Genomic DNA, 27,012 nt, shown 5'->3' with positions numbered 1-27,012 from the left:
CCCCAAGAAGAAAGGAATTTCTTGGCGAACAAATAATTCAGAAAATTTTATTTGTTTCTTTTTTTGTGATATAAATTCATTGCCAAATTCCATCTGTGTCTTTCCTTTTACCCCTTTCCCCTCCGCCTGGTGGGATAAGAAAGAGGGTTCTCTCTTTTTCCTTCTCCTCCTTCAGATGCTAAGAATTAAACCCTTTACCTGTTTCTGCACCTTCCCTCTTCCTATTCTTCTTCTCCTCCTCTGACCCAGAAGGGGAAGAAGAAACCCTTTGCAGGAATCGAACAGTTTCAGAGTCTTGTGCGTTCAATCAATCATAAACAGAGCTCTTTTCCATGGAATCGGCTTCCTTCGAACCAACCCCACAAGGGTTCAAGGATAAGGAGTCAATGGTTGATCCCTTCTTGGTTGAGGCTCTCCAGAATCCTCGTCATCGTCTTACCAGTGAGTTCTTTTGTTGTTTCTTTCGTTTTTTTTAAGGGGTTGAATTGCCCAGTTGACCTAATCTTGAATCTGTTCTTGGGATCAATTGATTTCGATTTGCGAGTTTGTATTGGTTGATTTGGATTTGGATTTGGATTTGGATTTGCTATAAGCTTGTAGTTGGGTTAGATCTGTTTTTCTCTGTGAGGTTCCTGTCTTTTTGTTTGTGGAGGAAATCTGGATTTCGCCAAGAATCTTATGATTATGGGTTCATATTTCTTAAGAAATAGAATGATTTCATTGTAGAGATTATGGATTTACAAGAAATCAGATGAAATTTCCCCAACACACCAAGGGGATTACAGAAAATTCTCAATTGGCTATAACTTGTGTTCACTATGATGAACACACCAAATAGAAGAAAGCAGCCTGACTTGGTCGTTCTGTCCCAATGTTTCCATAAAAGCATCAATATGGAGCACGACCGCAGAATTCTAGCTTTTTTCGCCTAAGAAAGTTCTAGAAATGAGCTCGTAAAAGGCTTCGGTGCAAGTCGTAGGCAAAACCCAACAGAGTTTGAAAGATTTAAACAATCTATACCAATATGAGACAGCAAATGGGCATTTAATGATATATTTGGTAATTAGTAGGGATTTTTGTGAGATCCCACATCGGTTGGGGAGGAGAACGGAACACCCTTTACAAGGGTGTGGAAACCTCTCTCTAGTACATGTGTTTTAAAAACCTTGTAGGGAAGTCCGAAAGGGAAAGCCCAAAGAGGACGATATCTGCTAGCGGTGTGCTTGGGCCATTATAAATGGTATTAGAGCTAGACATCGGGCGGTGTGTTAGTGAGGTCGGTGAGCCCCGAAGGGGGATGGACACCGAGCAATGTGCCAAGCCCCAGGGGGGAGGGGGGATTGTCAGATCCCTCATCGGTTGGAGAGGGGAACAAGACATTGGGATTTCTTCATTTGAACATTGGTTTCTTTTAATAATATGAATGATTTACATGTTAATGTACGATTTCTTTTCAGTTTTACGGATGGAACTCGACATCCAGAAGTTCTTGCATAATCCGGATCAGCAGCTCTTTGAGTTCCAGCATTTTCCTACATCATACCTTCGACTTGCTGCTCATCGTGTTGCTCAACATTATGGCCTTCAAACCATGGTTCAGGACTCCGGCATAGATGGTTTTGGAAATAGGATCTTGGTTCGTAAAACGGTGGAAAACAGACTCCCTTCTGTGCGGTTATCTGAAATACCTGCGAAGCAATTCGACAATGAGAAAAATGAGCAGGTCAAATTCGTCATCAGACCTCGGCCTAACAAAATGTCTGAAACTTCTGCCAATGATGGAGGTCTCAAACAAAATTCTGTCCGAAGCGTGGAAGAGAGAAAGGAGGAATACGATAGGGCACGAGCTCGAATCTTCAGCTCTCCAAGTAGTCCCGAGTTAGACGATACAACATCTCAATCCCCATCTGAAGGAAAATATGCATGCTTGAACAGGGATGAAACTGAAGGCTTTAGAACTTTGGCTGGTGATTTGGAAAAATTTAATGGCAGGGACGGCATGACTTCTCGGGTTGCCATTTTCAAAGATAGGGAAAAGGATCGTAGTGACCCCGATTATGATCGCAACTACGATAGGTATGTTCGTGTATTTGGCCTTGTTTTTTGTTATCTTTATGCACTGAATGTCTGTCTATTAAGCCTACGTCTATGTTATGCCAATGATTCTTTGTTGAAACAGGTATATTAGGAACCTTCCAACCAATCAAAATTTAAGCTTGGCTCCCTTTACTATGCAAAAAATTCAGCCTCCATTTGTACAATGTGATATGGGTTACTCCCTCATGGGTCATATACCAGGAACTCAACCTTCACTTAACTATGGGCCTCATCCGAGTCCTGTCGTAAGCCCTTTCTCCGCAATGGGTATGAACCGAACGTCTAGAGACGCTTCTTATGAGCAGTGGCAGAGTGCTGCAATGATGTATGCCCATTCCTACAACCAGCTCAGGCATTCTGCTTTTCAGGTACTTTTAATTATCGTGCCTTTTTCGTTCGCTAAAGGTTGCAAGTATTATTTGTCGAAAACCCATATAAAGTTCTTCGATCGTTTTGCATTGTGGATGCTAGCATTGTTTTTCATTTCTTTATTCCTGATTGAGATGAGATGTAACAGCCTAACTAGTCGATATTGACCTCTTTAGGCTTTTCCTTTCGCTTTACTTTTCGGGCTTCCCTTCAAGGTTTTTAAAACGCGTATGCTAGGGAGAGGTTTCCACACCCTTATAAAGAATGCTTCGTTTTACTCCCCAATCAATGTGAGATCTTATGATAAAAGATAAGAAGCTTTGACTCACATCGGTTGGGGAGGAGAAAGAAGCATTCTTTATATGGGTTTTATATGGGTGTGGAAACCTCTCCCTAGTAGACGCGTTTTAAGAACCTTGAGGGAAAGCCCGAAAGGGAAAGCCCAATGAGGACAATTTCTACTAGTGGTGGGGCTTGGGCTGTTACATGAGATCATAAAAATAGAGTTGAATAGTTCGGTTGATAATGTTGAAAGACGTTTTTAGGAAGCAATTGATATTTCACTGATAAGATGAGATAGGACGGAGAGATATGATTGAGGAGTTCCTTTGCACGAGGATGAAAGGTTTTCGTGGCACGCTAGGGTATGCTCTCTCGGGGGCTTTGGGAAGAAAGAAACAATAGAATTTTTAGAGCGTTCGAGGGACTCTCGAGTTAGGGGTGGTCTCGTATTAGGTTCAATGTCTCTCTGCGGGCGTCTGTGACTAACTAGTTGTCTCCGTTTAGTGTACTTTCATTGATCTCGATGAACGTTCGGTTTAGTCTCGGCCAGAACTTATAAATGATGGATAATTATGAATGTTTTGAACTAATGGTAGCATCTGGTGGTATGTTATATTGCAGGCTCCATTCTGCCAGCAACCCCTCAGCTTTGACTACTCTCAAAACCACCATTAGAGATATATGATGATGATGAGGAGCTTAGGTGAAAAACACTTTACAATTAGATTTTGTTGTGTACTCTTGTTTGATTGACTGCTTGGAATCTCAGTTCTAGTTTTTGCATAACTTCTTATAACACTTTCTCTCATACTCCATTATCCCATTAGCTGCTATACAACACTCCTTAATAACATTTCTCCCATTCAACATCGATTTTCTTCGTATTTTCACACGTTCATCATCGGTCTCATAGCGACATGAAGAGTGACTAAGATTAAAGTATAAACAGACTCGAACAATCCCGAAGATAAAGGTAAGATACAGCTTGAACTTTGCAAACGAACAAAGTTTTAGGTCGCCTTTTGTAGCTCGTTTTATGAGTTCTTTTTCCTTTTCTTTTGGGTTTCTTTTATCCTTTTTCATAGACTAAAAGATTGGATGAAGTGAATAGGTGGGGAAAGAATTATTTTCGATAGATTACTCGGAGGCAAATTCGTTACAGATTATGATTTTAGATTACTGGTTAGGTAGACTACTGGTTTGGGCGTGTATCGTCAATGATGCATACTTGAACTAGTTCGTTTCTTTACTGAATTTTTTTAGACGGTTGACAAAATTAGGAATCTTTTTGCGTTTTTAGTAGCTTAAAAAGTTTAGATGTTGATAAACATGATGAGTCAGAAATTTTATTTATGAGACAAATAATTGAATGATTGTTGTTGTACGATCCTATCCAATAATAGACCACAAAGAAGAACGAGATATTTGTCATAGTGTTGTACTTGATTGCACACGAACCACAAAATATATTGCTTCTTTCTTCCACTTTTTTCAATACAACTTTGTGTGTTTGTTTCTTTTGCATTTAGTCTTTGTTGGAGTCCAAGAAAAAAGGACTATAGTGTGTAACTGACTGAGACCATAGTTAGCCAATATTGTCCGCTCTAGCCCGTTACAATTTTAAAACGCATCTATTAGGGAGAGGTTTCAACACTGGAAACCAGCATCCTCGATGTCTGGCTCTGATACCAACTGTAATAGCATGAGGCCACCAATAGTAAATATTATCCGCTTTAGCCCGTTATATATCGTCGTTAGCCTCACGATTTTAAAACGTGTCTGCTAGGGAGAGGTTTATGTAAGTACTTGACTTTATGTATGTACGTTACGTACATACAGTTAGATAAAAAATGAAACTTTTGATTGGACGAAAATAGACGGTAGCTAAGTAAATATTATCCGCTTTAGCCCGTTATATATCGTCGTTAGCCTCACGATTTTAAAACGTGTCTGCTAGGGAGAGGTTTATGTAAGTACTTGACTTTATGTATGTACATACAGTTAGATAAAAAATGAAACTTTTGATTGGACGAAAATAGACGGTAGCTAAGTAAATATTATCCGCTTTAGCCCGTTATATATCGTCGTTAGCCTCACGATTTTAAAACGTGTCTGCTAGGGAGAGGTTTATGTAAGTACTTGACTTTATGTATGTACATACAGTTAGATAAAAAATGAAACTTTTGATTGGACGAAAATAGACGGTAGCTAAGTAAATATTATCCGCTTTAGCCCGTTATATATCGTCGTTAGCCTCACGATTTTAAAACGTGTCTGCTAGGGAGAGGTTTATGTAAGTACTTGACTTTATGTATGTACATACAGTTAGATAAAAAATGAAACTTTTGATTGGACGAAAATAGACGGTAGCTAAAAAGAACAATAGACGGTAGCTAAAAAGAACACCGAACAAGACAAAATTTAAACCGTAATGATTAAAAAAAGAGTTATCCAAACTTAGAGGAATCCCATGTGGTTGCATTTCCCAATAATCTAAGTTAATAAGGTTCCTTAAAACATCATTAAAGAAATGGATGTGTTTGGTAGTGCTTCATTACAGCTAACATATGTTTCACACATGCTTAAGTCAAATCTAACATAATCAAAGATTCTAAACTTCACATGCACTGCTAATCCTTCTTTAATTAACATATAATTATGGATAATTTGTAATTTAATGCTCTGTTTTTTTTTTTCCTTTTGCTTTTTCTTTTTCGGAAAGACTAAGAAGATTCAATGTTTTAAAGCTTGCTTGTCGGTATAACAACTGTAGATCAGAAAGGAGGAATCAAGGAATCTGGTGCTTTGATTTCAAGATAATTGCCTTGAAAAAAGATTGAACTCGATCGAATCTTCAAATAAAAAGAGTAAAAAATGAACTTTATTTGGATCTGATTCACTAATTTTGCATTAATTAAGAAAAAAACAGAGGATTTGATGAAGATGATGATGAACAGAGCTGGAAATCCTCGAGCTCTGTTTTGAGGATTTCAATGGCGGTTTTCAGAGTCTTGTACAATTTTACTCGTTCGGAAATAGAATTGATTTTACCTTCATCCGGCTGCCGGCGGCGAACTGTTTTGGAGATCGGAAAAACGCCATTACCGCCGGTGAAACAGAGGTCTCTAGCCGGATTTCTGTTTGGAAGAAAATTTAATCGTTTCCGGTGGGGAAAAGAGTAAGAACCTTCCTCCCTTCTGTTGCATTACCCGAATCCAAATCTTCGCTGTGATTCGTCGCCGGGTTACTCACCGGAGCCCCAAGCCGGTGAATAGGCCGAGCCAGAAACGGACGCTCAAATTGCCCATTTGGCGGCGACCCAAATTGAGCCACTTGCCGGTGGTACTGAGCGGCGGCGGCGGCGGCAGCCATGTGGTGGTGCTGCTGCAGAGCTCCAACGGGTACAAAAGGCAAGAAATGGTCGGAATTAGTCCGAGAAGAGTGAAGAAAATGAGGCGGAACAGGGGAGGTCGCGAACAAATGATCAGTAGCGAGATCTGAAGCGGCGGCGCCATTAGCACCGCCACCGCCACCGCTGCCGCTGGAAATCCCCTGCATACGCTTCAAATAAAGACGGTATTTCTGCAAATGGCTAGCTACGTTTTCACGAGTTAACCCATCGACACTCATCAACTGCATTATGGTTTTCGGGACAGCATTTTTTATCCCCAAATGGGCGACAGCATCAACAAATCGCTTATGGAGCTGTGGAGTCCAGACCAAGCGCGGCCGCTTCAGGGTTCTCGCAGGTTCGCCGGACCCCAGGTCTCCACAGTCCCCAAAATCAGCAGAACTCGGCTGAGCGACAACCGGAGGAGGCGGAGGCGGCGGCGGCGGATGGCTGTTGTTATCAATGGCAGCATTTGAGCTCGAGATGTCAAATGCCACAGCAAGATCAGGGGTGATAAGGGTTTGGGAAAGAGGCATCAATTCCTCAGGAGAAGGAAGCTCCTCTTCCCATTTTGAGAACCAATTTGAATCCTCTTCCCTCATTGTTTCTGAAATCTAAAGCAAACCCACTTCAGTTTTCACCAATATTTCAACTGGGTTAGCTCCAATTCTGCAAATCAACAAGCAAAAAGCTTCAAAAAATAGGATCAAACCCAGAACCAGAACAGAACAGAACAGAACAGAGCAGGAGGAGGAAGAAGAAGAAGAAGAAGAAGAAGAAAGGCGAGGAATTTGGGAGAGGGGTTCGAGGCGGATTCTTGTAAGCTCCTTTATTTATTTATTTATTTTTGGGTTTTATTTTCCGAGATCTGAGGGTGTTGGGGAAAAAAAGGAAAAAAATTTAAAAAACCAGAAGATCTGATTTTAAGGAAAATGGATTGGCAGCGCGTGGAGTACACGAATTTTGTCAGAAGAGGAGTGAGAGTGGGGAAGGTACACATGTGTTGAGACAACCAATCATTTGAATGTCGTGGGCCTTCTCTCAGGGGTTGTTCTCGCTACGACGACGGCTCCTAGTACTAGGATTTTTATGGCGCGTGTACTACACGTACCAATGGCGTTTTTTTTAAAAAAATAATTTTAATATTGGTATGTCATTTAAAGAATTTGATCGAATTAATGAGATTTAAGTTGAATTATTATTTAATTTTATAATTATTCATTTTCCAATTCCTCTTTAAAAAAAAAATATTTTTAAATATTTATATTGAAATTAAATTATAAATTTTAATTAAAGGTTTGAAAATAAATAAATAAAGTAAAAAATTATTATATATATATAAAGGTAAAAAATAAATTAAAATTTTAGTCTAAATTTTTATAGCACGTGATAAATAAGAATAGAACAATTTAATTTATTTTTTATTTTTTAATTTAAAAAGATAATGAATTTTATTTCAATTTTGCCTTGATTTTAGAAAACCTTCAACAAAATTATGAGAATTATTTGTTATTTAATTGATTTTTGAAATATTTCAATATTTTTTTTTNAAGAGTAAGAACCTTCCTCCCTTCTGTTGCATTACCCGAATCCAAATCTTCGCTGTGATTCGTCGCCGGGTTACTCACCGGAGCCCCAAGCCGGTGAATAGGCCGAGCCAGAAACGGACGCTCAAATTGCCCATTTGGCGGCGACCCAAATTGAGCCACTTGCCGGTGGTACTGAGCGGCGGCGGCGGCGGCAGCCATGTGGTGGTGCTGCTGCAGAGCTCCAACGGGTACAAAAGGCAAGAAATGGTCGGAATTAGTCCGAGAAGAGTGAAGAAAATGAGGCGGAACAGGGGAGGTCGCGAACAAATGATCAGTAGCGAGATCTGAAGCGGCGGCGCCATTAGCACCGCCACCGCCACCGCTGCCGCTGGAAATCCCCTGCATACGCTTCAAATAAAGACGGTATTTCTGCAAATGGCTAGCTACGTTTTCACGAGTTAACCCATCGACACTCATCAACTGCATTATGGTTTTCGGGACAGCATTTTTTATCCCCAAATGGGCGACAGCATCAACAAATCGCTTATGGAGCTGTGGAGTCCAGACCAAGCGCGGCCGCTTCAGGGTTCTCGCAGGTTCGCCGGACCCCAGGTCTCCACAGTCCCCAAAATCAGCAGAACTCGGCTGAGCGACAACCGGAGGAGGCGGAGGCGGCGGCGGCGGATGGCTGTTGTTATCAATGGCAGCATTTGAGCTCGAGATGTCAAATGCCACAGCAAGATCAGGGGTGATAAGGGTTTGGGAAAGAGGCATCAATTCCTCAGGAGAAGGAAGCTCCTCTTCCCATTTTGAGAACCAATTTGAATCCTCTTCCCTCATTGTTTCTGAAATCTAAAGCAAACCCACTTCAGTTTTCACCAATATTTCAACTGGGTTAGCTCCAATTCTGCAAATCAACAAGCAAAAAGCTTCAAAAAATAGGATCAAACCCAGAACCAGAACAGAACAGAACAGAACAGAGCAGGAGGAGGAAGAAGAAGAAGAAGAAGAAGAAGAAAGGCGAGGAATTTGGGAGAGGGGTTCGAGGCGGATTCTTGTAAGCTCCTTTATTTATTTATTTATTTTTGGGTTTTATTTTCCGAGATCTGAGGGTGTTGGGGAAAAAAAGGAAAAAAATTTAAAAAACCAGAAGATCTGATTTTAAGGAAAATGGATTGGCAGCGCGTGGAGTACACGAATTTTGTCAGAAGAGGAGTGAGAGTGGGGAAGGTACACATGTGTTGAGACAACCAATCATTTGAATGTCGTGGGCCTTCTCTCAGGGGTTGTTCTCGCTACGACGACGGCTCCTAGTACTAGGATTTTTATGGCGCGTGTACTACACGTACCAATGGCGTTTTTTTTAAAAAAATAATTTTAATATTGGTATGTCATTTAAAGAATTTGATCGAATTAATGAGATTTAAGTTGAATTATTATTTAATTTTATAATTATTCATTTTCCAATTCCTCTTTAAAAAAAAAATATTTTTAAATATTTATATTGAAATTAAATTATAAATTTTAATTAAAGGTTTGAAAATAAATAAATAAAGTAAAAAATTATTATATATATATAAAGGTAAAAAATAAATTAAAATTTTAGTCTAAATTTTTATAGCACGTGATAAATAAGAATAGAACAATTTAATTTATTTTTTATTTTTTAATTTAAAAAGATAATGAATTTTATTTCAATTTTGCCTTGATTTTAGAAAACCTTCAACAAAATTATGAGAATTATTTGTTATTTAATTGATTTTTGAAATATTTCAATATTTTTTTTTGGTTATTATCTCTGAGATCAGGCGCTCTTCATTCTCCATGACTCTTCAACTATTCCTCCATTGTTCTAGCGTCTCTAGACTCGAATTTCAGATTCTGAAACAATTTCTCTTTAATCTCTCGGACCTCCGGTAAGAAATCTGGCAACGAATCGGAGTGGAGTCCGGTAGAATCCGCTTTAATCGATCGGAGCGACGAAGAGGAAGAGAATTCCGGGGATTTTCTCGCTTGGATCATTGCGCATTTTGAAGAACAAATAATGGAACGAAATTGCGGTACGGTCTCGTTCAATCGTAGAGGAGAACCTTCAGATTAGATGCCAATCTCTCAATTTCTCAGTCTCCATCTCTGTCTCCCCATGTTTGATCAGATCCTTCGCTGAAGGTATGTTGATTGGCGATTCCCGATATGAGTTTCCTGAACTGGAGAGAGTAAATGCTTCCTTGTTTCATGCAAAATTTCCTTTGGAATGTGCGCATTTAGGTATTCTGTACAATTTTCGATATGGATTTTGATTGTTCTGTGATTCAAACGAATGATTTTAGGTTGTAAGAGTAAAACTTCTGGAGATTATTAAAATTAAACGTATGTTCATGTTCGATTTTCGGTTTACATTGATGATATCGTCTGTTTTTCTAGTCGCTTTCACATTCTAAGAATGTTCACCCAAGTCTTTTTGTACTTTTGTGAAGATGCTTATATAAAATAATGGCTTCTAACTTCGTTTTATTCTCCACCAGTTTCCATAGCCTTTTCTTAATTCTCTCTCTTCCCTGAAAATCACACATCGTTCAATATATTTCTAAATTCAAGTGCACGTCTCTGATTGTTTTTGGTTTCTCAATTTTCCCAGTGTTTATCAAAGTCGGTTATGGGGCACTGAATTCATATTCCATAATTGAGGGATCATGTTCTACAACCCTTCCTTGCTATAGTATGTTTTCTTCCCTCTACTTACTTCATTATAATGTGGACTGTAACGCTCCACAGCTTCAGTTTAGCTCATTTCTTTAATTGCCGCCTTGAAGTTTTCCTTCAAAATTGTTAGAATCGGAGAGAACTATAATTTTGGTTTGGCTCAATAAACCAGATAGATTGAACTTTTTTATTTTTTTATTGTTAAGTTCAACACAACATTAGACGTAGGCATATTGACAGGAGGCTGAGCCTTGAAGGGAGGTGGACACAAGGCGGTGTGCCAGCAAGGATGCTGGGCCCCGAAGGGAGTGGATTGGGGGGTCCCACATTGATTGGAGAATGGAACGAGTCCAGCGAGGATGCTGGGACCCGAAGGGGGGTGAATTGTGAGATCCCACATCGGTTGGAGATGAGAACGAAACATTATTTATAAGGGTGTGGAAACCTCTCCCTACGAGACACCTTTTAAAAACCTTGAGAGGAACCTAAAGCCTAAAGAAGACAATATTTATTAGCGGTGGGCTTGAGCTGTTACATTCTTGGAGTTTTAAATTCTTCAATTAAATTTTGCTTCAAGTTGTAAAATCAATTCTCTCACTTTTTTATCATGCCCAAGTTTTTAGGAGATTAAAAGGAGTTTAAAAATAGGAAAAAATCAGAATATTTTGGAAAAAAAAAAAAACAAAACAGTTAGTATGATCAAAGGCTGACATGTCACTTGTGGTCTTGGAACCTCAAGTATAAATGGTTGATGTCTGATACGCTAATGTAAAGATGATGTGCACCTGGTGTTGAGTGTAAATGGTCAAGGGCCAATGGAACGAAAAGTGTTGTATCAGAGCCAGCCTTGAGTATAAATGGTGGTCGGCGTGCGTCGTTTTGATGTCTTGAGGGGTTTAACTACCCAATAGATTATAGAGTATCAGCGAGGCCTAGGGTAAATGGCCAAGACTCACTACGTCACAGGCTATGAAATTTTCTTTGAGTTCATTCTTACCTTGTTTTAGTGTAGGATTGGTTCATGTGACAAAAGTTGGTAGAGATACCCCTTTTACAATAAGTTTGGGTTTTCTGTTAAACTGAGAATGAGGTGTGAGTGAAGAAGTTTGTAATGTTTCATTGTACATAGATGGTTTTGTATGAACGTGTTCTCTACATATTTTGTTGTGAATTGAATTGGAATAGCTAGAGTGCTAAGTATGATGGTGTTGATTTGTAATTCAACACTGATCGAACACGAAAGCTGCACCATTTGTAGATTTTTTTAGTAGCATATGTCAATCTTGATATTTATATACTATGTAGGATGTTGTATTAATATGCATTTGACATTTTTGTAGAGTTTGATCTTAATAATGGAGGGAAAACCAAAGAGGAGAGCTGCTGCAGAGAATGGGGAAACGGCCGAAGACCTAGTACTTGCAACATTAATTGGCAATGGCGAGGATCTCGGTCCAATTGTTCGACATGCATTTGAAATGGGTCGACCAGAAACTCTCCTTCACCAGTTGAAGAATGTTGTAAAAAAGAAAGAAGTTGAAATTGAGGAGTTGTGCAAGACTCACTACGAGGAATTTATCCGTGCAGTTGATGAACTTCGTGGGGTTTTGGTCGATGCTGAAGAGCTGAAGGCCGAATTATCGACCGATAATTTTAAATTGCAAGAGGTTGGGAGTGTGCTTTTGATTCGACTCGAAGAGCTTCTGGAATGTTATTCAATAAAAAAGAATGTGACTGAAGCCATCAAAATGTCCCAGAATTGTGTTCAGGTGCTTGATCTTTGTGTCAAGTGCAATGATCATATTTCTAAAGGCCAGTTCTACCCTGCATTGAAAAATGTCGATCTGATTGAAAAGAATTATTTGAAGAACATTTCTGTCAAGACACTAAGAATGGTCATTGAGACAAGAATTCCTGTGATCAAATCTCATATTGAGAAGAAAGTGTCCACTCAATTCAATGAATGGCTTGTTCATGTAAGGAGTTCTGCTAAGGTTATCGGGCAAACGGCTATCGGCCATGCTGCAACTGTTCGACAAAGAGACGAGGAAATGTTAGACCGTCAGAGGAAGGCTGAGGAACAGAACATTTCAGGGATAGGAGATTTTTCATATACTTTGGATGTCGGAGATTTCGATGAGGACTCCATTCTAAAGTTTGACCTTATACCTCTTTATCGAGCGTATCACATTCATACATGTCTTGGGATCAAAGAGCAGTTTCGTGAATATTACTACAGGAACCGAATGTTGCAGCTTAATTCCGACTTGCAGATTTCTTCGTCTCAGCCGTTTATCGAGTCCTATCAGACCTATTTAGCTCAAATTGCAGGATATTTTATAGTGGAGGATCGTGTGATGAGGACTGCTGAAGGGCTACTATCAGCTGAACAGGTTGAAGCAATGCTGGAAACTGCTGTTGTCAAGGTGACATCAGTGCTGGAGATACAATTTTCCCTCATGGATTCTGCAACTCACCTTCTCCTGGTGAAGGATTACGTTACTCTTCTGGCATCTACTCTTAGACAATATGGATATGAAGTCGGGCCGGTTCTCGAGACGTTGAACAAAAGCCGGGACAAATACCACGAGCTTCTTTTGGAGGAGTGTCAGCAACAAATAGTGGATGTTCTAGCTAATGACACCTACGAGCAGATGGTTCTGAAAAAAGATAGCGATTACGACAACAACGTGCTCGCCTTTAATCTGCAGACATCTGATATAATGCCTACATTTCCGTTCATAGCGCCATTTTCTTCCACCGTTCCTGATGTATGCCGCATCGTGAGGTCCTTCATTAAAGGGTGTGTTGATTACTTGTCCTACAGTGCACATTCTAATCTTTTTGAGGTTGTGAAGAAATATTTGGATAGGATCCTAATTGATGTTTTAAATGAAGCAATACTCAATATTATCCATGGTGCATCCTTTGGTGTTTCTCAAGCGATGCAAATTGCTGCGAATATAACAGTTTTGGAAAGAGCCTGTGACTATTTCATCAGGCATGCAGGTCTGTTATGTGGAATGCCTATTCGATCAGTCGAGAGGCCACAAAGCGGTTTCGCTGCAAAAGTTGTTCTTAAAACTTCAAGGGATGCGGCTTATATTGCATTGTTGACTTTGGTGAACACGAAGTTAGATGAGTTCATGGCTCTTACAGAGAATATTGGTTGGACTTCTGAGGAGGTTACTGCAAATGCAAATGACTATATAAATGAAGTGCTTATTTATCTCGACACGATAATGTCGACCGCACAACAGATTTTACCGATGGAAGCTTTGTACAAGGTCGGGAGTGGCGCTCTCGATCATATCTCCTACTCTATAGTTTCAGCTTTTCTTAGTGATAGTGTGAAAAGGTTTAACGTGAATGCAGTGATGAGCATCAACAGTGATCTGAAAATGCTGGAAGCTTTTGCAGACGAGAGATTCCACAGCACGGGACTGAGCGAAATCTACGGTGGAGGAGGAGGAAGTTTCCGAAACTGTTTAATGGAAGCTCGACAATTAATCAACCTTTTGCAGAGCAGTCAGCCGGAGAACTTCATGAATCCGGTGATCAGAGAGAGGAATTACAACATGTTGGATTATAAGAAAGTGGCTAGTATTTGTGAGAAGTTCAAGGACTCCGCTGATGGCATCTTTGGTAGCCTTTCTAGCAGAAACACCAAGCAAAACACTCGCAAGAAATCAATGGACGTGTTGAAGAAACGACTGAAAGATTTCAACTGAGCCTTTTCAACATTTCTTGTTGAATAATATATATATATATATGCCTGTACAGGTGTTTTGGCTCCTCCTAGCTTATTTATTTGGATCATCTGTTGTGTATTATCATTTGATTTGGTGCCTTAATTTTAGGTATAATAAAGCCTCCACATCTTGGTTCTCTTCGGCTTCTTCGTGCTTAAAGCTCCTCTGCCATTGTGACTCAAAAGGGAAGAGATTTTTGGTCAGTAGTACTCACTCTTCTTTGCTTCATTGTTCATTGTTCATTGTTTATGTTCATTAGAAACATGTTCTTGACTCCATTGTATGAAACAGAAGTCTTGGACATAAAAATAAGCTCGATTTAAACTATTTTTAAGAATAAGTTAGGTTGATTCGACGTCATTCTCGGGAATTTGAGTTGGGATTCGAAGATCTTTGAAAAATACAAGTTTAGTTTGTAAATTTTGAGGTTGGTGTCTATTTGCTCCCAAACTTTCAAGAATGTTTATAATACGTTCCTCAACTTCCCACTTTCCCACCAATTTGATTTTTTCTTTAAAAAAAAAAATTAATTTATTAGATATATTTGAAGTTTACCTCGATTAAAGTTTAAATTTTATGTCTAATAAATTCATAGAGGTTATATTTTAAAAGATTAAGTACTAAATTCATCAAAATTTATAGTTTAATCCTAATTATATTTATTTAAATAGATTAAGAACTAAATTGATCAAAATTTATAGTTTGATCCTAATTATATTTATTTAAATCAGTATAAAAATTTGATATTTATGTATGTAGGTTAAATTACAAATTTAATGGATGAACCTTTTGAGAATTAGATCGATTGTACTGCACTTTTACTTTCAAAATTATAAATTTATTCTTACCGTTTTGAAAATCCACAATATTCTTTTAAACAAAATCTTAAATTATATTTTGTAAAACAATTAATTTTTTAAAATTCTAGATATACTTCGAATTAAGAAGGACATAAATATAAATATTTAAATTAAAAAAATTAAGAAGGGACATAAATATAAATATTCATGATAGAAATGTTCGATTTTATAAGGATCGAAGATTTCATTCAGAAACTCGATCAAGTCCTCTATCTTAATAACTATTATCTTAATATTGATTAAATTTATTTTTAAAAACATTTATATTTAAATGATAAAAATTTCAATGAAAATTCTATTATCTTAATATTGATTAAATCTATTTTTAAAAACATTTATATTTAAATAATAAAAATTCCAATGAAAAAATTATAGAATTTTAAAGATAAAAATTCAATGAAAAAATAATAAAAATTCCAATGAAAAAATTATAGAATTTTAAAGATAAAAATTCAATGAAAAAATTCTCAAGAAAGAATTTTAAAGATAGAAATTCCAATGAAAAAATTGAAAGAATTTTAAATTTAGTAATTTAAATAATCAATTCAAATGTAAAAATATGAAAATTGTCCATTTTAAAAAAAAATAATTTAATATTAAATTAATTCTGATAAAACATAATTAACAACCTATAATCAAAATAAAGTTAATCGAATTAGAATATTTCAGTTCATTTCGCGACTCTGTTGCGTGTCAAGTCAACTATATCGAATTAACCAATGTAATGACACAATTTAAACCAAATTGATTTTCTAATTTCTCCTTTCATTAAGATATATAAATTCGCCCAGCTAAGCACAGTCGAGCCCAACTAAATATCCAATTACTCATTCCAAATCTATCCCAGCCCCTCGCGCGCCGCTCATTCTTCCTCTCCCTGACGTTCACGTTCTCCCTCGGTGCTCTCTCTCTCCCAGGTACGAGCTTTAACTCCCATTTGATTTTTTTGTTTTCTGATTGCAGCCCTCTGATCGTGTTCTTGTCTGCTAATTAATAATCTGGAACCCTTTCAATAACCCTAGTGCTAGTAGTTAGGAAGATAAGGTAAATCCTGGATTCCAATCGTGTTATAACTGGCGGCTGAGAGACGAATTCAACATCCGTTTTGTTTGCCATACCGAATATTATCAAATGGGTAGGCTAGGGTCTACTGTGGAAATTCCAGAAAGAAGACATCGATCCGATCGAGAAAACGGCAGCCATCGTTACTCGCCGGACTCCGATGCTTCCGGTGGGGATTACCGACGACGTCGTAGCCCTAGCTATGAAAGTTATGATCGCTACAGCCATCGTCGTCGATCTGTATCGCCTGGCTACCAGGACAATAGGCGGAGCCCTAGGGCTGATGGAGACCAAAACGGTCTGCCCAAGAGATTTGGGCGCGCAGGAGGCCGGGCGTATCTGGATAGAAATGGGAGGGCGTCTGACGAGTCCGATTCGGATGAGGAGCTGAAGGGGTTGAACTATGAGGACTATCGGAGGCTGAAGAGGCAGAAGCTCCGGAAGACATTGAAGCATTGTATTTGGAGAGTGACCCCTAGCCCACCGAGGAATGGGAACGAAGATTATGAGGATAAAGATGATGAGATTTTGGAGAAATATGGCAACGATGACGATGGAGATATAAGTGGCTTGAGCGAGAAAAAGCAACATGAAAAAAAATATGCATCTGATAAAGCTAAGAATTCTGACTCTGACTCTGATTCTGAGTTATCTGATACAAAATTGAAAAAGAGGAAATTGAAGAGTTCTGGTTCCAGGCGTAGAAGTAGAAAATCGTCTCTTAGCGACTCTGAGTCGGGCAGTGACACCGAGAGTGAGAGTGAGAGTGAATCAGAGGAAGAGAGTCGGAAGAGAAGAAAGAAATCGACGAATAGGAGGAACAGAAAACATAAGAGTATCAGGAGTAGTAAGAAGAAGAAGAGTAGGTACAGTGACACGGAGGACAGCGAAGAAAGCGAGACAGATGATTCTGATGCCAGTGACCATGTCAAGTCAAGAAAAAGGAGTCGTAGAAAGAGGTCCAAGAATGGTAGGAAGAGGAGGTACAGTGATTCAGATGAGAGTGAGAACAGTGAAGGTGAAAAATTGAGGAAGCGAAAGAGCTCATCGACTTCAACAAAATCCAGGAGCAAGAAAAACAGACAGTCAGAAACGGAGAGTAAGGGTTCCTCTTCCGAGGAGAATTCTGGTTCTGAAGATGTTGATGGTAAGAGTAAATTAAAGATCGACGGAGATAAAATGGCTGAGATTAACGCCGAAGCTTTGAAGATCAAGGAAATTTTGGAGGCACAAAAGAAACCTGCATTTGATAATGAGATGCCAGTTGGACCAATGCCACTGCCTAGAGCTGAGGGACATATTAGCTATGGTGGTGCTCTTAGGCCCGGAGAAGGTGACGCCATTGCACAGTATGTTCAACAAGGGAAGCGTATTCCCCGGCGTGGTGAAGTGGGTCTTTCAGCTGAGGAAATCCAGAACTTTGAGACTCTTGGCTATGTGATGAGCGGTAGCAGGCATCAGAGAATGAATGCAATCCGTATTAGAAAAGAAAACCAAGTTTACAGTGCTGAAGATAAAAGAGCCCTTGCAATGTATAACTACGAAGAAAAAGCAAAACGCGAGCGGAAGGTGATGGACGATCTTCAGCGGCTTGTTCAGCGCCATATAGGTCATGATGTTGGCCCTTCACATGATCCTTTTGCTGCATAAACTCATCTGGTACCATACTTAGATGTTTATGTACTCAATTCTTTAGTCAGGAAGAAAATGTGTGATGCAAGGATATGTGAATCACTGCTAAGTATTGGTTATCCCTTTTAGTTTGCCTATCAAACAAGCTTTAAGCAAATATGTTTTGGTTTTGACATGTGTTGCTGAAATCCTCTTATCTTATTATCATTCTCCATCTTAAAAGGTTGTATTTATAAATGAGTTTGGTGGTTCATCTTTGCAAGCTAGTGATGGTACAGGTATTATATTATCACAATGAGTCATCTGCTTCGCCGATCTTCCTTTCATGGTCTCATTTCCTTTGCAAATCTCTAGTATTTATAATTTTCTCTAATGTTATCTTTACCATGATGTTTTCAACATTTACTATGGATTTGAATACTCGACATAGAGTAATTGTGCCTCTGCATTTCAAACCTTTAGCAGCTCGATTCAAACTTTGATGCATAGATGTGTGCTTTGTTGTCGTTATTCTTACGGCCTATTTTCATTATTGAGGCCAATTAATTCTCTCAAAGGATGCTTATCAGGTTGCTTTTGTTTAGCATAGACTTTTTCCTCATCATTATCATCTTGTAAGCATAAATTCTCTAGAGGGGCTTGAAATTTTTTTTGGAGGAGGTGTGGGAGGTATTGCTGTTTGATGTCTCTTTATGGGTGTCCATGAATTGGATTTTTAGTTCGTTCATGTAAGTCATGACTCTTTTTGCAGATTTTTTGTTTCCTTTTACAGGCCTTTGTACATTCTTTATTTCACTTCCTCTGTTTCTTATAACTTTTTTTGGATATAGATGTCATTTTTAATGAGTTATAGATGCCCCCACTCTGTAGTTTGTGGCTATAATGATATTACTTGTTTCGTTCTTATTCCTCAGTTTGGCAAAGGAGCTGTGAAGTATGAATGCAAAGGTATGTTCAGTTAATCAAACCTTCTGGTTTTGTACTCGTGCTTTCCTTGCATGTTTATGTTATTCTGAGAGCACAGTTAGAATGAGGGCTACATGGCTGTAACTCAGCCGTAACTCGCACTATCCTACAAACCAATAGTCCTTTCAACCTGCTTTTTCTTTGAACTCACATGCTCTTGCTTCAAGCCGACCCTGTTTAGTTTTTGGTTTTAGAGTTCTTTCGGTTGGACCAGCAAAAAGAAAATTGCACTTTGTCAGTGGCAATCAATTTATTTTGATCTTATCTTCACCATGTTTGCATAGTCTAATGATCCACGAAGATGTGATCTGTTCATTTATGTATTTCTTACCTATTTAGACGTCACATGCATACCAACTTTTGTCGTGGTTTAGCCATAAATCACGTATTATCTAGTGAGTTTTGGTATCAGTGACACCTCAACCCCAAGACATGCATTAAGATTCAAAATATAAATTTGAGACAATAGTCCTTGTGCAATTTAGCGACACCACCTACTTATCTTGAACTACTTATGAGAATGATAGGATAGGTATCCTTGATTACAATCTATTGACTATAGATCAATTTATAGGGGGTTAACTTTCTCTTCCAAGTCTCACACAACCGTATTTACTTGAACAATGAAAACAACACATTTTCTATCCGCACAACACAAAAGCTATTTAAATGAACAGAGAAATTATATTTACTCGTATTTATTATTTGCAAAACCAAATTGGTTCGAGTTGGGTCAGTTAGCAGGTAGACTCTATCCGACCCAAACAATAATAACACCATACTTCCTTATTCCTTTCATTCGTACTGCTAAACGATTCACTCTCTTTCTAATCAACTTGATCTTTGCCCTTATTTAGAATTAAAGCTCTCAAATTATTGATACGAAAAACAGGCCACAGGAAGAATGATGGGAGGTGGTGATGACCTAAGTGATCTTAATCCTAAAAAACACAGAGTTGGAGTTGGTTATATTATTAACATTAAAGAACAAAAGAGATTATTATGCTGTTTAGTGACAATTAGGAATCTGCCACTCAAAAGACAACCAGCTTAGTGGAATCTTCCACCTTTTTGTTCAATAATTGTCACAACCTGTGTAGAACCATCGATTAGTTGAATTGAAAGAAATATCCGAGTTGAATGAAGAAAAAAATTTGATAATACGTAATAGTAATTGCTGTTTTTAATTATCGAGCTATATTCAAATTGATTTGTAAATGATAAGTTCATTACCATTGTATTAACCTTCCTCCCCTCCCTTTTTCTTGGCCATTTCTCTGTTATTGTTCTTCAGGATTCTGTCTTTTTTATTCTTAGTTTGGGTGATTAGTGTGTTGAAGCTTCTTCTCCATGGTGGGTGGAATACTAAGGGCCAAAGCTTCCTTCTTTTGAGTTGCTTCAATGGCTTCGTTTTTGACAGGCAATTCTTCACCTTTCACTGCTTCAGCAGTGTCTTCAACACCCTTGCATTTACCCCATAAGACACAGTACAGCCCTACCGCAATCAGCACTGCTCCAATTATCCTGAAAAATCAGTACAAAATAAGAGTGTTGTGTTCTAAAGGACTCTGCTAGATTGGTTACCCTCCAAAAGAGAATTGATGAGTTACCCTCCAACATAAATCTTCTCAGCCATGATGAGAGAGCCCATGAAGGCAACAATCACCGTCCCCAGAGGGCAAAAAGCTGTAACAAAAACTGGCCCTTTTGTTTTCATGACCAAACCTTGAAGATAATATGCCAACCCTGAGCAAACAATCCCCTGCATAAACATTCAATATTATGAATCAGAATTAGAAGAATGTTTTTTAGAATCGAAAGACGGAAATATCTGGGACAATTATTGTGAGAGCCCACGTCGGTTGGAGAGGGGAGCGAAACATTGTTTATAAGGTGTGGAAACCTCTCCCTAACCGACGCTTTTTATAAACTTTGATGGGAAGCCTGAAAGAAACGCCCAAAAAGGATAATATCGGCTAGTGATGTGTGCTTGAACTGTTACAAATGGACTGTTATAGTAGCGACTTGAAGTTAGTAGAAATCTATGGTTGTTACAGTTGGTATTAGAGCCAGACACCGGACGGTGTGCCATCGAGAACGCTAAATCCCGAAGAGGGATGGATATCGGGAAGTGTGCCAATGAGGACACTGAGCCCCGAAGGGGGTGGATTGTGAGATCCCAATCGGTTGGAGAGGGGAGCGAAACATTGTTTATAAGGGTATGAAAACCTCTTCTTAGCAGATGCGTTTTAAAAACTTTGAGGGGAAGTCCAAAAGAGAAAACATAAAAAGGACAATATCTACTAGCGGTGGGTTTGGACTGTTATAATTATTTTCTTTCTTACCGCATAAGCGGCGGCCAGGAGGTTCATGTCCCAGCCAATGGCCCAGGCGTGAGGGCGGTGCTCCATGGCGAGGGTGACAACAATGGCTTGAAGGGTTCCTAAAAAGCAAACCATGGTGGTGAGAGAAAGATGGGCTGTGTATTTTCTCATGGTTATGACTTGCAGAATGAAGAAGGCCGCCCAAGCCAGAGTGGCGATGATGAGGAAGATGGAGCCTTTGATGACCTTTCCGTCGTTGTGAAGGTTGGACGCCGCCGCTGCATCCGCCGTGGGTGGTGTGTTTGGGTGGCGGCCATGCCCAGTCCAGAAGAAGTTGATGACACTTCCTTTATAAAATGTCATCAACATGGCTCCCACCATCGTCACTATTGTTCCAAACACCTTGGCTTGGCATCTCACACTCTTCAACTCCAACTTCTCCATTCTGATAATGACCGTTTTAGTTAAAAAAGAGAACTTAACTTTGAATACAATAATTCCATGTTAATATGTTATTTTTGTATATTTATATATTTATTCATTTTGTTCATCTGTTTATTCGATTTGAAAGGACGTTAACCAAAACTTAACATACCTACAAAGAAGTGCCATGATGAATGTCATTGAAGGAAGCGTGTTGCTTATGGCACATGCAAAAGTTGGGGATGTCATTTTTATCCCCAAGTAGTAGAAGTTCTGATCAATCAGTGGTCTGTTGAGATCGATACCATGGAAGATACAAAAAAGGATACAAAAAGAAAAGGTTTTTAGATAATTTAAAGGAACGAGTTAATTTGTTTGAAAAAAAAAAAAAAATACAACCCGCTTTAATACTAACCCAAGAAAAGCCAGAACAAACAGCTGAGCGAAAATCTTAAGTGTAATCTTGGGTCTCATTTTTCTGAAAATTTGAAACTAAAAAATGAGTTACTCGTTAAAGAAATGATAACTACGAACTCAAAGATATGTACCTCTCAAAAACAAGAGCAAAAGGTGCCATGACAACAGTGGCAAAGGCGTGGCGGTAGACGACGAGAACGTAATGGCTCATACCGTGGTTGAGGGAGATGGCAGAGATGATATTCATTCCGGCATAGCCAAATTGGAGGGAGATGACAACGATGTAAGGCTTTGCATTTTGAAGGAGACAGCCAAGGGATTGTAAGTATCCCATGCTTGTTTTGTTATGTATAAAAGGGGAAGAGTGGTATGGTGAAGAAGAAAAGGAAAGGAACATATGAGTGTGTTCCCAAAACAAAATGGCTACTTACACCAAATATTTATAACCTACTCCACGGCTTTTGTTTTCTTTTCTTGTTTGAATCAGAGTTCGAAGGTTCGTCGTTAGAACGACCTATACCGTAGACATTACTCAACCGAAACAAACCCATTCTAATTTACACGTAAGAACGATTTATGAATGTTGATTGGGTGCATATAATGTATAAAGCGTAGTTGACAAGTCACTTCTATAAAGTGACCGGTCTGAAATGCTTTCATCAATGATGCGTATGGGTTAAGTCATTCTTACCCCAAATAGCGACTCAATTCGGCCTAGTAGGGAAGAGATTCATATAGAGAATTTGTCGTTATGGCAATCTCTTTCTATGTTAGCGGGAGGGGACAGGCTTTCCTGTAGTAATCCTGTTGTGGCCCGTCTGTCTCATCGCATCTTTTTGTGACTATACTTGTAGATTGACAATCATATCAGTTTTGCATGAGAAACTTTAGAAAAAGGCTAAAGACACTGATTGGTGGAAAAAAAAAGAAGATAGAGACGAGAAAAGTGAGTTATGGAGTGCTCAGTGAGATCATTATCTCACTAAAAGGAGAAGGAAAGAAGAACGAAAGCATGGTGGTGGATGGGAATGTTTTGGCTTTGAGTTCAGTTGAATCTGCTACCCACAACAACGCTCTGGCTAATACCAAACCGAATCCGAATGGTATAAGTTTTAAATGTACGAGTATCTCCAGTTGTTTGTTGTTGATTCTACGCATACAATCTCCCTCTCTCACCCTTTTCCTCACGTGTTTAGGGTTTTTTCTTCGATTCAACGTCGGAATATCGTCCTTTATATAGCATCTCGACGTTATCGACAATTCTTATATATATTCATTTATTTTACTCTATTTCGGAGAACTTCTTGAGATTCACATAAAATACATCACAGCACGATTTGAAAGACTTAGAAGATTATTTTGGAAGCTATAAAAGGGATTTCGAAGCTCGAGATCGTGAATATTAAACTGAAGCTAGTTCACGACATATCATATAGATGCTATATCGATGACTAAGATTCTAGGAATCAGATATTCAGATAATTAATTTTGGTTAGTTATTTTATTTTTATAAAGTTAAATTATTAAAAATTATTTAATAAATAATTTTATTATTTATTAAATAAATAATTCACATAAATATCTCCTCCTCCCACTTTCTCCTAAAAGTTAGTAATGAGATAATAAATAAATAAATAAATAAATAAATAATTCTTTTAAAAAGAAAAATTGACAAAGTATTTTATTATTTAACACTTTATTTAAATCAATTATGAGAGCACTCATTTGAAGATAAGGGTCGATGAATAAAATATCATATGGTCGAAGATTTTAAGTAGGGATGTTCGTGGGTTCGATTGAATCAGGTTAGAATATTCTTTAGATTCAATCGAATCGTTCCGATGGTAAATTCTTTTAACCCAAAAATCCATTATTAAATAATAAATCAAACTCGATTCAATCCAACCATAAATTTTTTCACGTTAGATTGTCATCAACATCCTCGTCTCCTCTGTTGTCGAAATCAAACGAAAAAATGTCGCTGCAAAGTATTGTTTGCTTGACAATCCAACAACTACGACTCGATTCAGCGTGTTTTTGTTGGTGCCACAATTTTGGCTTGACAGGATCGTGGAGATTTTCGTATTAGCGGGACATTTAGAATTTATGTACAATCAGTCTCTACAGAGCTGGTAGAGTGTCACAAGAGAAGCTTCTGACCCATAAAGTGGCGGCCCCACAAGTGACGCCCATCCAGCCACATGAGAGTCAAAACAAACAAATGTCACAATGTAACCAAGGAGGACAGTGCATCATCTAACAACCACAGAGATGTATATTAAAGTCAATCGGGCCATAAGTAAGACAGAGGCAACGATGTCAACACGAGAGACAAAAATAGGATTGATAAAAAGTCAAGCAAGACCTCGAACCTCAACTTGAAAAGTCGAAATTCCAGAAAGAGTTTGAACATACAGAAGTACGGTTGAAGCATTATTATTGGCTCGAGTCGACAGTTTCACATTATTGAACACATAAGACGAGATTTTGAAAAGTTTTTAGACAGAACGTCTCGGGATCGTTATATTGACCTCTTTTCGACCATAACTTGCAACCCGTTCTCCATCCTCAAAGTCAATGACTGATAATGCTTTGGAGTCTCCTTCTTCATGATTATGACCTCAAACCTCTCCATCACAGCTGCAACTATGGCCTTCATCTGAACATAAGCCATGTCTTTCCCCACGCACGTCCTCGGCCCTGCATGGAATATAGGGAACCTAAAAGGGCTCTCACCCCTACAAACCCCATTTTCCAGCCACCTTTCCGGCCAAAACTCCTCACAATTCTTCCCCCAAATGCTCTCCATTCTCCCCATTGCATATGCATGGTACATCACAAACCAATTCTTCCCGACAACCGTCCCGTCCGGTAGGACATCGTCGCCTCGACAAGCTTTTGGGTCCACCGGCACCGGTGGGTATAACCGGAGTGTCTCCGACAATGTTGCTTGGAGATAATGCATGTCCCGGAGTTCGTCGATGTGGAAGGTTTCTCCGATTTGGTTACTAGTTTTAGACCTGATGGTTTTGAGTTCTTTAAGGATCTTTTGTTTGATGTCTGGTCGGGTGGATATGATCCAAAAGAACCATGTTAGAGCTGAAGAAGTGGTGTCTCGACCGGCGAGGATGAAGCTTATGGCTATGTCTCGGAGGAATTTTGGGGAATTTTGTTTGTCGGCCATGAACCGAGATAATAAATCTTTGTCATCCTTGTTTTCGGTCGTTTTCTCTTCCATTCTTGAGCGTATGATGTTGTCTACAAATTTATGAACTATCGATATGGATTTCTTCAGGGTTCTCTCTGATCCCAAATTGAAAAATTTCTTGATCTTGTACCATTTAGGAATTGCATACCTAAATCTGTTCAAATTAAGAACAAAATGTTACGACTCTCCACAATGGTATGATATTGTCCACTTTGAATAAGCTCTAATGACTCTGCCTTCGGTTTCCCCAAACAGACTCATAACAATGTAGATATATTCTTTACTTGTAAACCCACGATCATTCCTAAAGTAGCTAATGTAGGACTCCCTCCCAACAATCCTCCCAACAATCTTCCTACACTCTAGCCTCCCCAAACGCCTATGAAGCCCTCAAACAGCCTCCCGGCTCGACTCCTTCGCTAGAGCCCTTGAACAAAGTACACTTTTTATCAGACACTGATCATAAGTTTATAAACAAGGAATACACATCTACCGGTATAAGGCGTCGTACATAAGCCAAAACAAAGTCAGAGAGCTTATACTCAAAGTGGATTATATCTTCGTGTTTAGTAGCACGAAATGGGTATGGTTTTTTTTTTATTAAAAATGCAGATCGGAGAGAAAAAAAAAAAAAAAAAACAGAACCTGCCGGAAATTAGAGTGGCGGCGGTCTCAAAAGCGAGCATGAACTCGGTGGCGGAAGTTGCATCGCCGCCGAGACAACCAGGGTCGAAATTGAACGATAATTTACAGACATTATCAAACGCAAATCGTTCAAAAACGTCTTGAAAATCCAAAATCTGCTCTGTTTCAGAAGCCTTTTCCAACAGAGGAATCAGCTTCGTTTGAATCTCAATTACAACATTTTCCGTGACGAAATTTCTCAGCGATTTGGTGCTGAATTCATAACTCGCCATTTTCCGTTGAATCCTCCAAATTTCGCCGTCGGAGTTGAAAATTCCAGACCCCAAAAAATCCTCCATAAGCGAAACCAATCGTTCCCCTTTCGAGTAGTTCTCAAACTGGGTCTTCAGTATATGCTCCACCACATCTGGGTTTCCCGTCATGACGCCGGTGATACCCCCTGGCCGGCGGAATACCGCCGTGTTGTTCCGACTGTTGCGGAGGACCTCCGTCGTCCAGTCCAGAAAACGGTGCCGGTTCAATAAGAACAGCGGCAGAACTCCGACAACAGGGTAGAGTCTAAAACCTTCATGGCTTCGTGATTTTCGAAGGTAAAAGAAAACAGAGAAAAAAGTGATGAACAAAATAGTCCCAACACAGACCTCCATCGGTGAATTAGTTCTCTCAGTAATATCTCAACTTTACTTTTTACTTTTTTACTTTTTTTTTTTTTTATAGTAGTTGAGTTATGCTTAAATTGATTAAATATTTATGTAAAATATTTACTGGTTAACCTCAATAAATATAATAAAAATTAATTAAATTGATTAAAATACAGTTAGGTTTATTAATAAAAATTAATTTACTGGTTAACTTCAATAAATATAAATAAAACTAATTAATTATAATTACGAACAATTAAATTATTGAAAAAAAATAAATTTACCTTTAAATTTAAAATCTTCACATTTAAAACTCTATTTTTATTATTATTTTTTTCTGAGCTGTGTTTCAGTTTCAAACTCTTACCGGAGGCTGTAGCGATGAATTTTTTTGTAACGGACGAAAGTTACTTGGAGGTAGAAGACCTATGTGTCGTGAACTTCTTTTTTCCAGAAAAGAAGTAATGACGATGTTTGGGGAATAGGGATCGGGTAACTCTGTGTCAGCAATTATGGTTATATAGAGGATGCAAGCGTTATTCGAGCACTCTTTTTGGTTAGGACCCTGGACTATTCTTCTGGAACTCTGTAAAAGACAAAGAGAAAGGAAAGACTCTCGATTCATGAGACTGAACTCCGAAACCTGAACCTGAACCTCTATTACCATTAGTTATTGTGAGTTATTCCTTCACGAACTGTAAACAAACAAAG

General features: G+C 38.6%; 6 protein-coding genes across 12 annotated transcripts; 3 read left to right on the top strand and 3 right to left on the bottom strand.

Moving 5' to 3' along the window:
- The first annotated feature begins 97 nt into the window (after positions 1-97).
- Positions 98-3,619, top strand: LOC111790835. The gene is made up of 4 exons (XM_023671920.1): positions 98-441; positions 1,458-2,076; positions 2,180-2,465; positions 3,370-3,619. Exons 1-4 carry the CDS (start codon positions 333-335, stop codon positions 3,421-3,423), a joined length of 1,068 nt encoding a protein of 355 aa, XP_023527688.1. The 5' UTR covers positions 98-332; the 3' UTR covers positions 3,424-3,619.
- Positions 3,620-5,536: 1,917 nt separating this feature from the next.
- LOC111791249 (transcription factor MYBC1-like) lies at positions 5,537-8,765 on the bottom strand. Its single transcript, XM_023672518.1, has 2 exons — positions 7,702-8,765; positions 5,537-5,934 (listed from the first exon to the last, which is right to left on the bottom strand). The coding sequence occupies exons 1-2, from the start codon at positions 8,506-8,508 to the stop codon at positions 5,902-5,904; spliced, it is 840 nt and encodes a 279-aa protein (XP_023528286.1). The 5' UTR covers positions 8,509-8,765; the 3' UTR covers positions 5,537-5,901.
- Positions 8,766-9,452: 687 nt separating this feature from the next.
- On the top strand, positions 9,453-14,550 carry LOC111791687 (exocyst complex component SEC15A-like). Of its 6 annotated transcripts, none has more exons than XR_002814675.1 (4): positions 9,453-9,837; positions 10,307-10,387; positions 11,712-14,154; positions 14,243-14,550. XR_002814675.1 is itself a non-coding variant. In XM_023673136.1 (3 exons), exon 3 carries the CDS (start codon positions 11,727-11,729, stop codon positions 14,100-14,102), a length of 2,376 nt encoding a protein of 791 aa, XP_023528904.1. In that variant the 5' UTR covers positions 9,453-9,837; positions 10,307-10,387; positions 11,712-11,726; the 3' UTR covers positions 14,103-14,480. The 6 variants fall into 6 exon arrangements, 4 of the variants coding, with proteins under 4 accessions (XP_023528904.1, XP_023528906.1, XP_023528905.1 ...); XR_002814674.1 differs by having other exon boundaries at positions 14,232-14,550; XM_023673136.1 differs by having other exon boundaries at positions 11,712-14,480.
- Positions 14,551-15,808: 1,258 nt separating this feature from the next.
- LOC111790583 (NF-kappa-B-activating protein-like) lies at positions 15,809-17,941 on the top strand. The gene is made up of 2 exons (XM_023671543.1): positions 15,809-15,900; positions 16,006-17,941. The coding sequence occupies exon 2, from the start codon at positions 16,115-16,117 to the stop codon at positions 17,693-17,695; it is 1,581 nt and encodes a 526-aa protein (XP_023527311.1). The 5' UTR covers positions 15,809-15,900; positions 16,006-16,114; the 3' UTR covers positions 17,696-17,941.
- A 1,384-nt stretch (positions 17,942-19,325) lies between these two features.
- Positions 19,326-22,203, bottom strand: LOC111790584 (WAT1-related protein At5g07050-like). 2 transcript variants are annotated; one of them, XR_002814503.1, is made up of 7 exons: positions 21,939-22,203; positions 21,806-21,868; positions 21,563-21,679; positions 20,989-21,412; positions 20,254-20,405; positions 19,877-20,167; positions 19,326-19,735 (listed from the first exon to the last, which is right to left on the bottom strand). XR_002814503.1 is itself a non-coding variant. In XM_023671544.1 (6 exons), the coding sequence occupies exons 1-6, from the start codon at positions 22,139-22,141 to the stop codon at positions 19,957-19,959; spliced, it is 1,170 nt and encodes a 389-aa protein (XP_023527312.1). In that variant the 5' UTR covers positions 22,142-22,203; the 3' UTR covers positions 19,326-19,956. The 2 variants fall into 2 exon arrangements, 1 of the variants encoding a protein (XP_023527312.1); XM_023671544.1 differs by having other exon boundaries at positions 19,326-20,167.
- Positions 22,204-24,328: 2,125 nt separating this feature from the next.
- Positions 24,329-26,307, bottom strand: LOC111791715 (cytochrome P450 94A1-like). The gene is made up of 2 exons (XM_023673184.1): positions 25,661-26,307; positions 24,329-25,169 (listed from the first exon to the last, which is right to left on the bottom strand). Exons 1-2 carry the CDS (start codon positions 26,305-26,307, stop codon positions 24,329-24,331), a joined length of 1,488 nt encoding a protein of 495 aa, XP_023528952.1.
- Between the last annotated feature and the right edge of the window lie 705 nt (positions 26,308-27,012).

This window comes from Cucurbita pepo, chromosome LG03 (assembly GCF_002806865.2).
Source record: "Cucurbita pepo subsp. pepo cultivar mu-cu-16 chromosome LG03, ASM280686v2, whole genome shotgun sequence".
Classification (NCBI taxonomy): Eukaryota; Viridiplantae; Streptophyta; class Magnoliopsida; order Cucurbitales; family Cucurbitaceae; genus Cucurbita; species Cucurbita pepo.
This window is presented reverse-complemented; position numbering and strand designations above follow the sequence as displayed.

What these genes read in the sequence shown, in the direction of transcription:
- LOC111791687 (XM_023673138.1), top strand. Translation starts at nt 11,727, where the DNA reads ATGGAGGGAAAACCAAAGAGGAGAGCTGCTGCAGAGAATGGGGAAACG.
- LOC111790583 (XM_023671543.1), top strand. Translation starts at nt 16,115, where the DNA reads ATGGGTAGGCTAGGGTCTACTGTGGAAATTCCAGAAAGAAGACATCGA.
- LOC111790835 (XM_023671920.1), top strand. Translation starts at nt 333, where the DNA reads ATGGAATCGGCTTCCTTCGAACCAACCCCACAAGGGTTCAAGGATAAG. An exon ending in TATGATCGCAACTACGATAG is followed by an intron (nt 2,077 to 2,179) that starts GTATGTTCGTGT and finishes TTGTTGAAACAG; the next exon opens with GTATATTAGGAACCTTCCAA. An exon ending in TCAGGCATTCTGCTTTTCAG is followed by an intron (nt 2,466 to 3,369) that starts GTACTTTTAATT and finishes GTTATATTGCAG; the next exon opens with GCTCCATTCTGCCAGCAACC.
- LOC111791249 (XM_023672518.1), bottom strand. Translation starts at nt 8,508, where the DNA reads ATGAGGGAAGAGGATTCAAATTGGTTCTCAAAATGGGAAGAGGAGCTT. An exon ending in ATGCAACAGAAGGGAGGAAG is followed by an intron (nt 5,935 to 7,701) that starts GTTCTTACTCTT and finishes GAAGGGAGGAAG; the next exon opens with GTTCTTACTCTTTTCCCCAC.
- LOC111790584 (XM_023671544.1), bottom strand. Translation starts at nt 22,141, where the DNA reads ATGGGATACTTACAATCCCTTGGCTGTCTCCTTCAAAATGCAAAGCCT. An exon ending in TTTGTTCTGGCTTTTCTTGG is followed by an intron (nt 21,680 to 21,805) that starts GTTAGTATTAAA and finishes CGATCTCAACAG; the next exon opens with ACCACTGATTGATCAGAACT. An exon ending in ATCATGGCACTTCTTTGTAG is followed by an intron (nt 21,413 to 21,562) that starts GTATGTTAAGTT and finishes GGTCATTATCAG; the next exon opens with AATGGAGAAGTTGGAGTTGA.
- LOC111791715 (XM_023673184.1), bottom strand. Translation starts at nt 26,307, where the DNA reads ATGGAGGTCTGTGTTGGGACTATTTTGTTCATCACTTTTTTCTCTGTT. An exon ending in GCCACTCTAATTTCCGGCAG is followed by an intron (nt 25,170 to 25,660) that starts GTTCTGTTTTTT and finishes TAATTTGAACAG; the next exon opens with ATTTAGGTATGCAATTCCTA.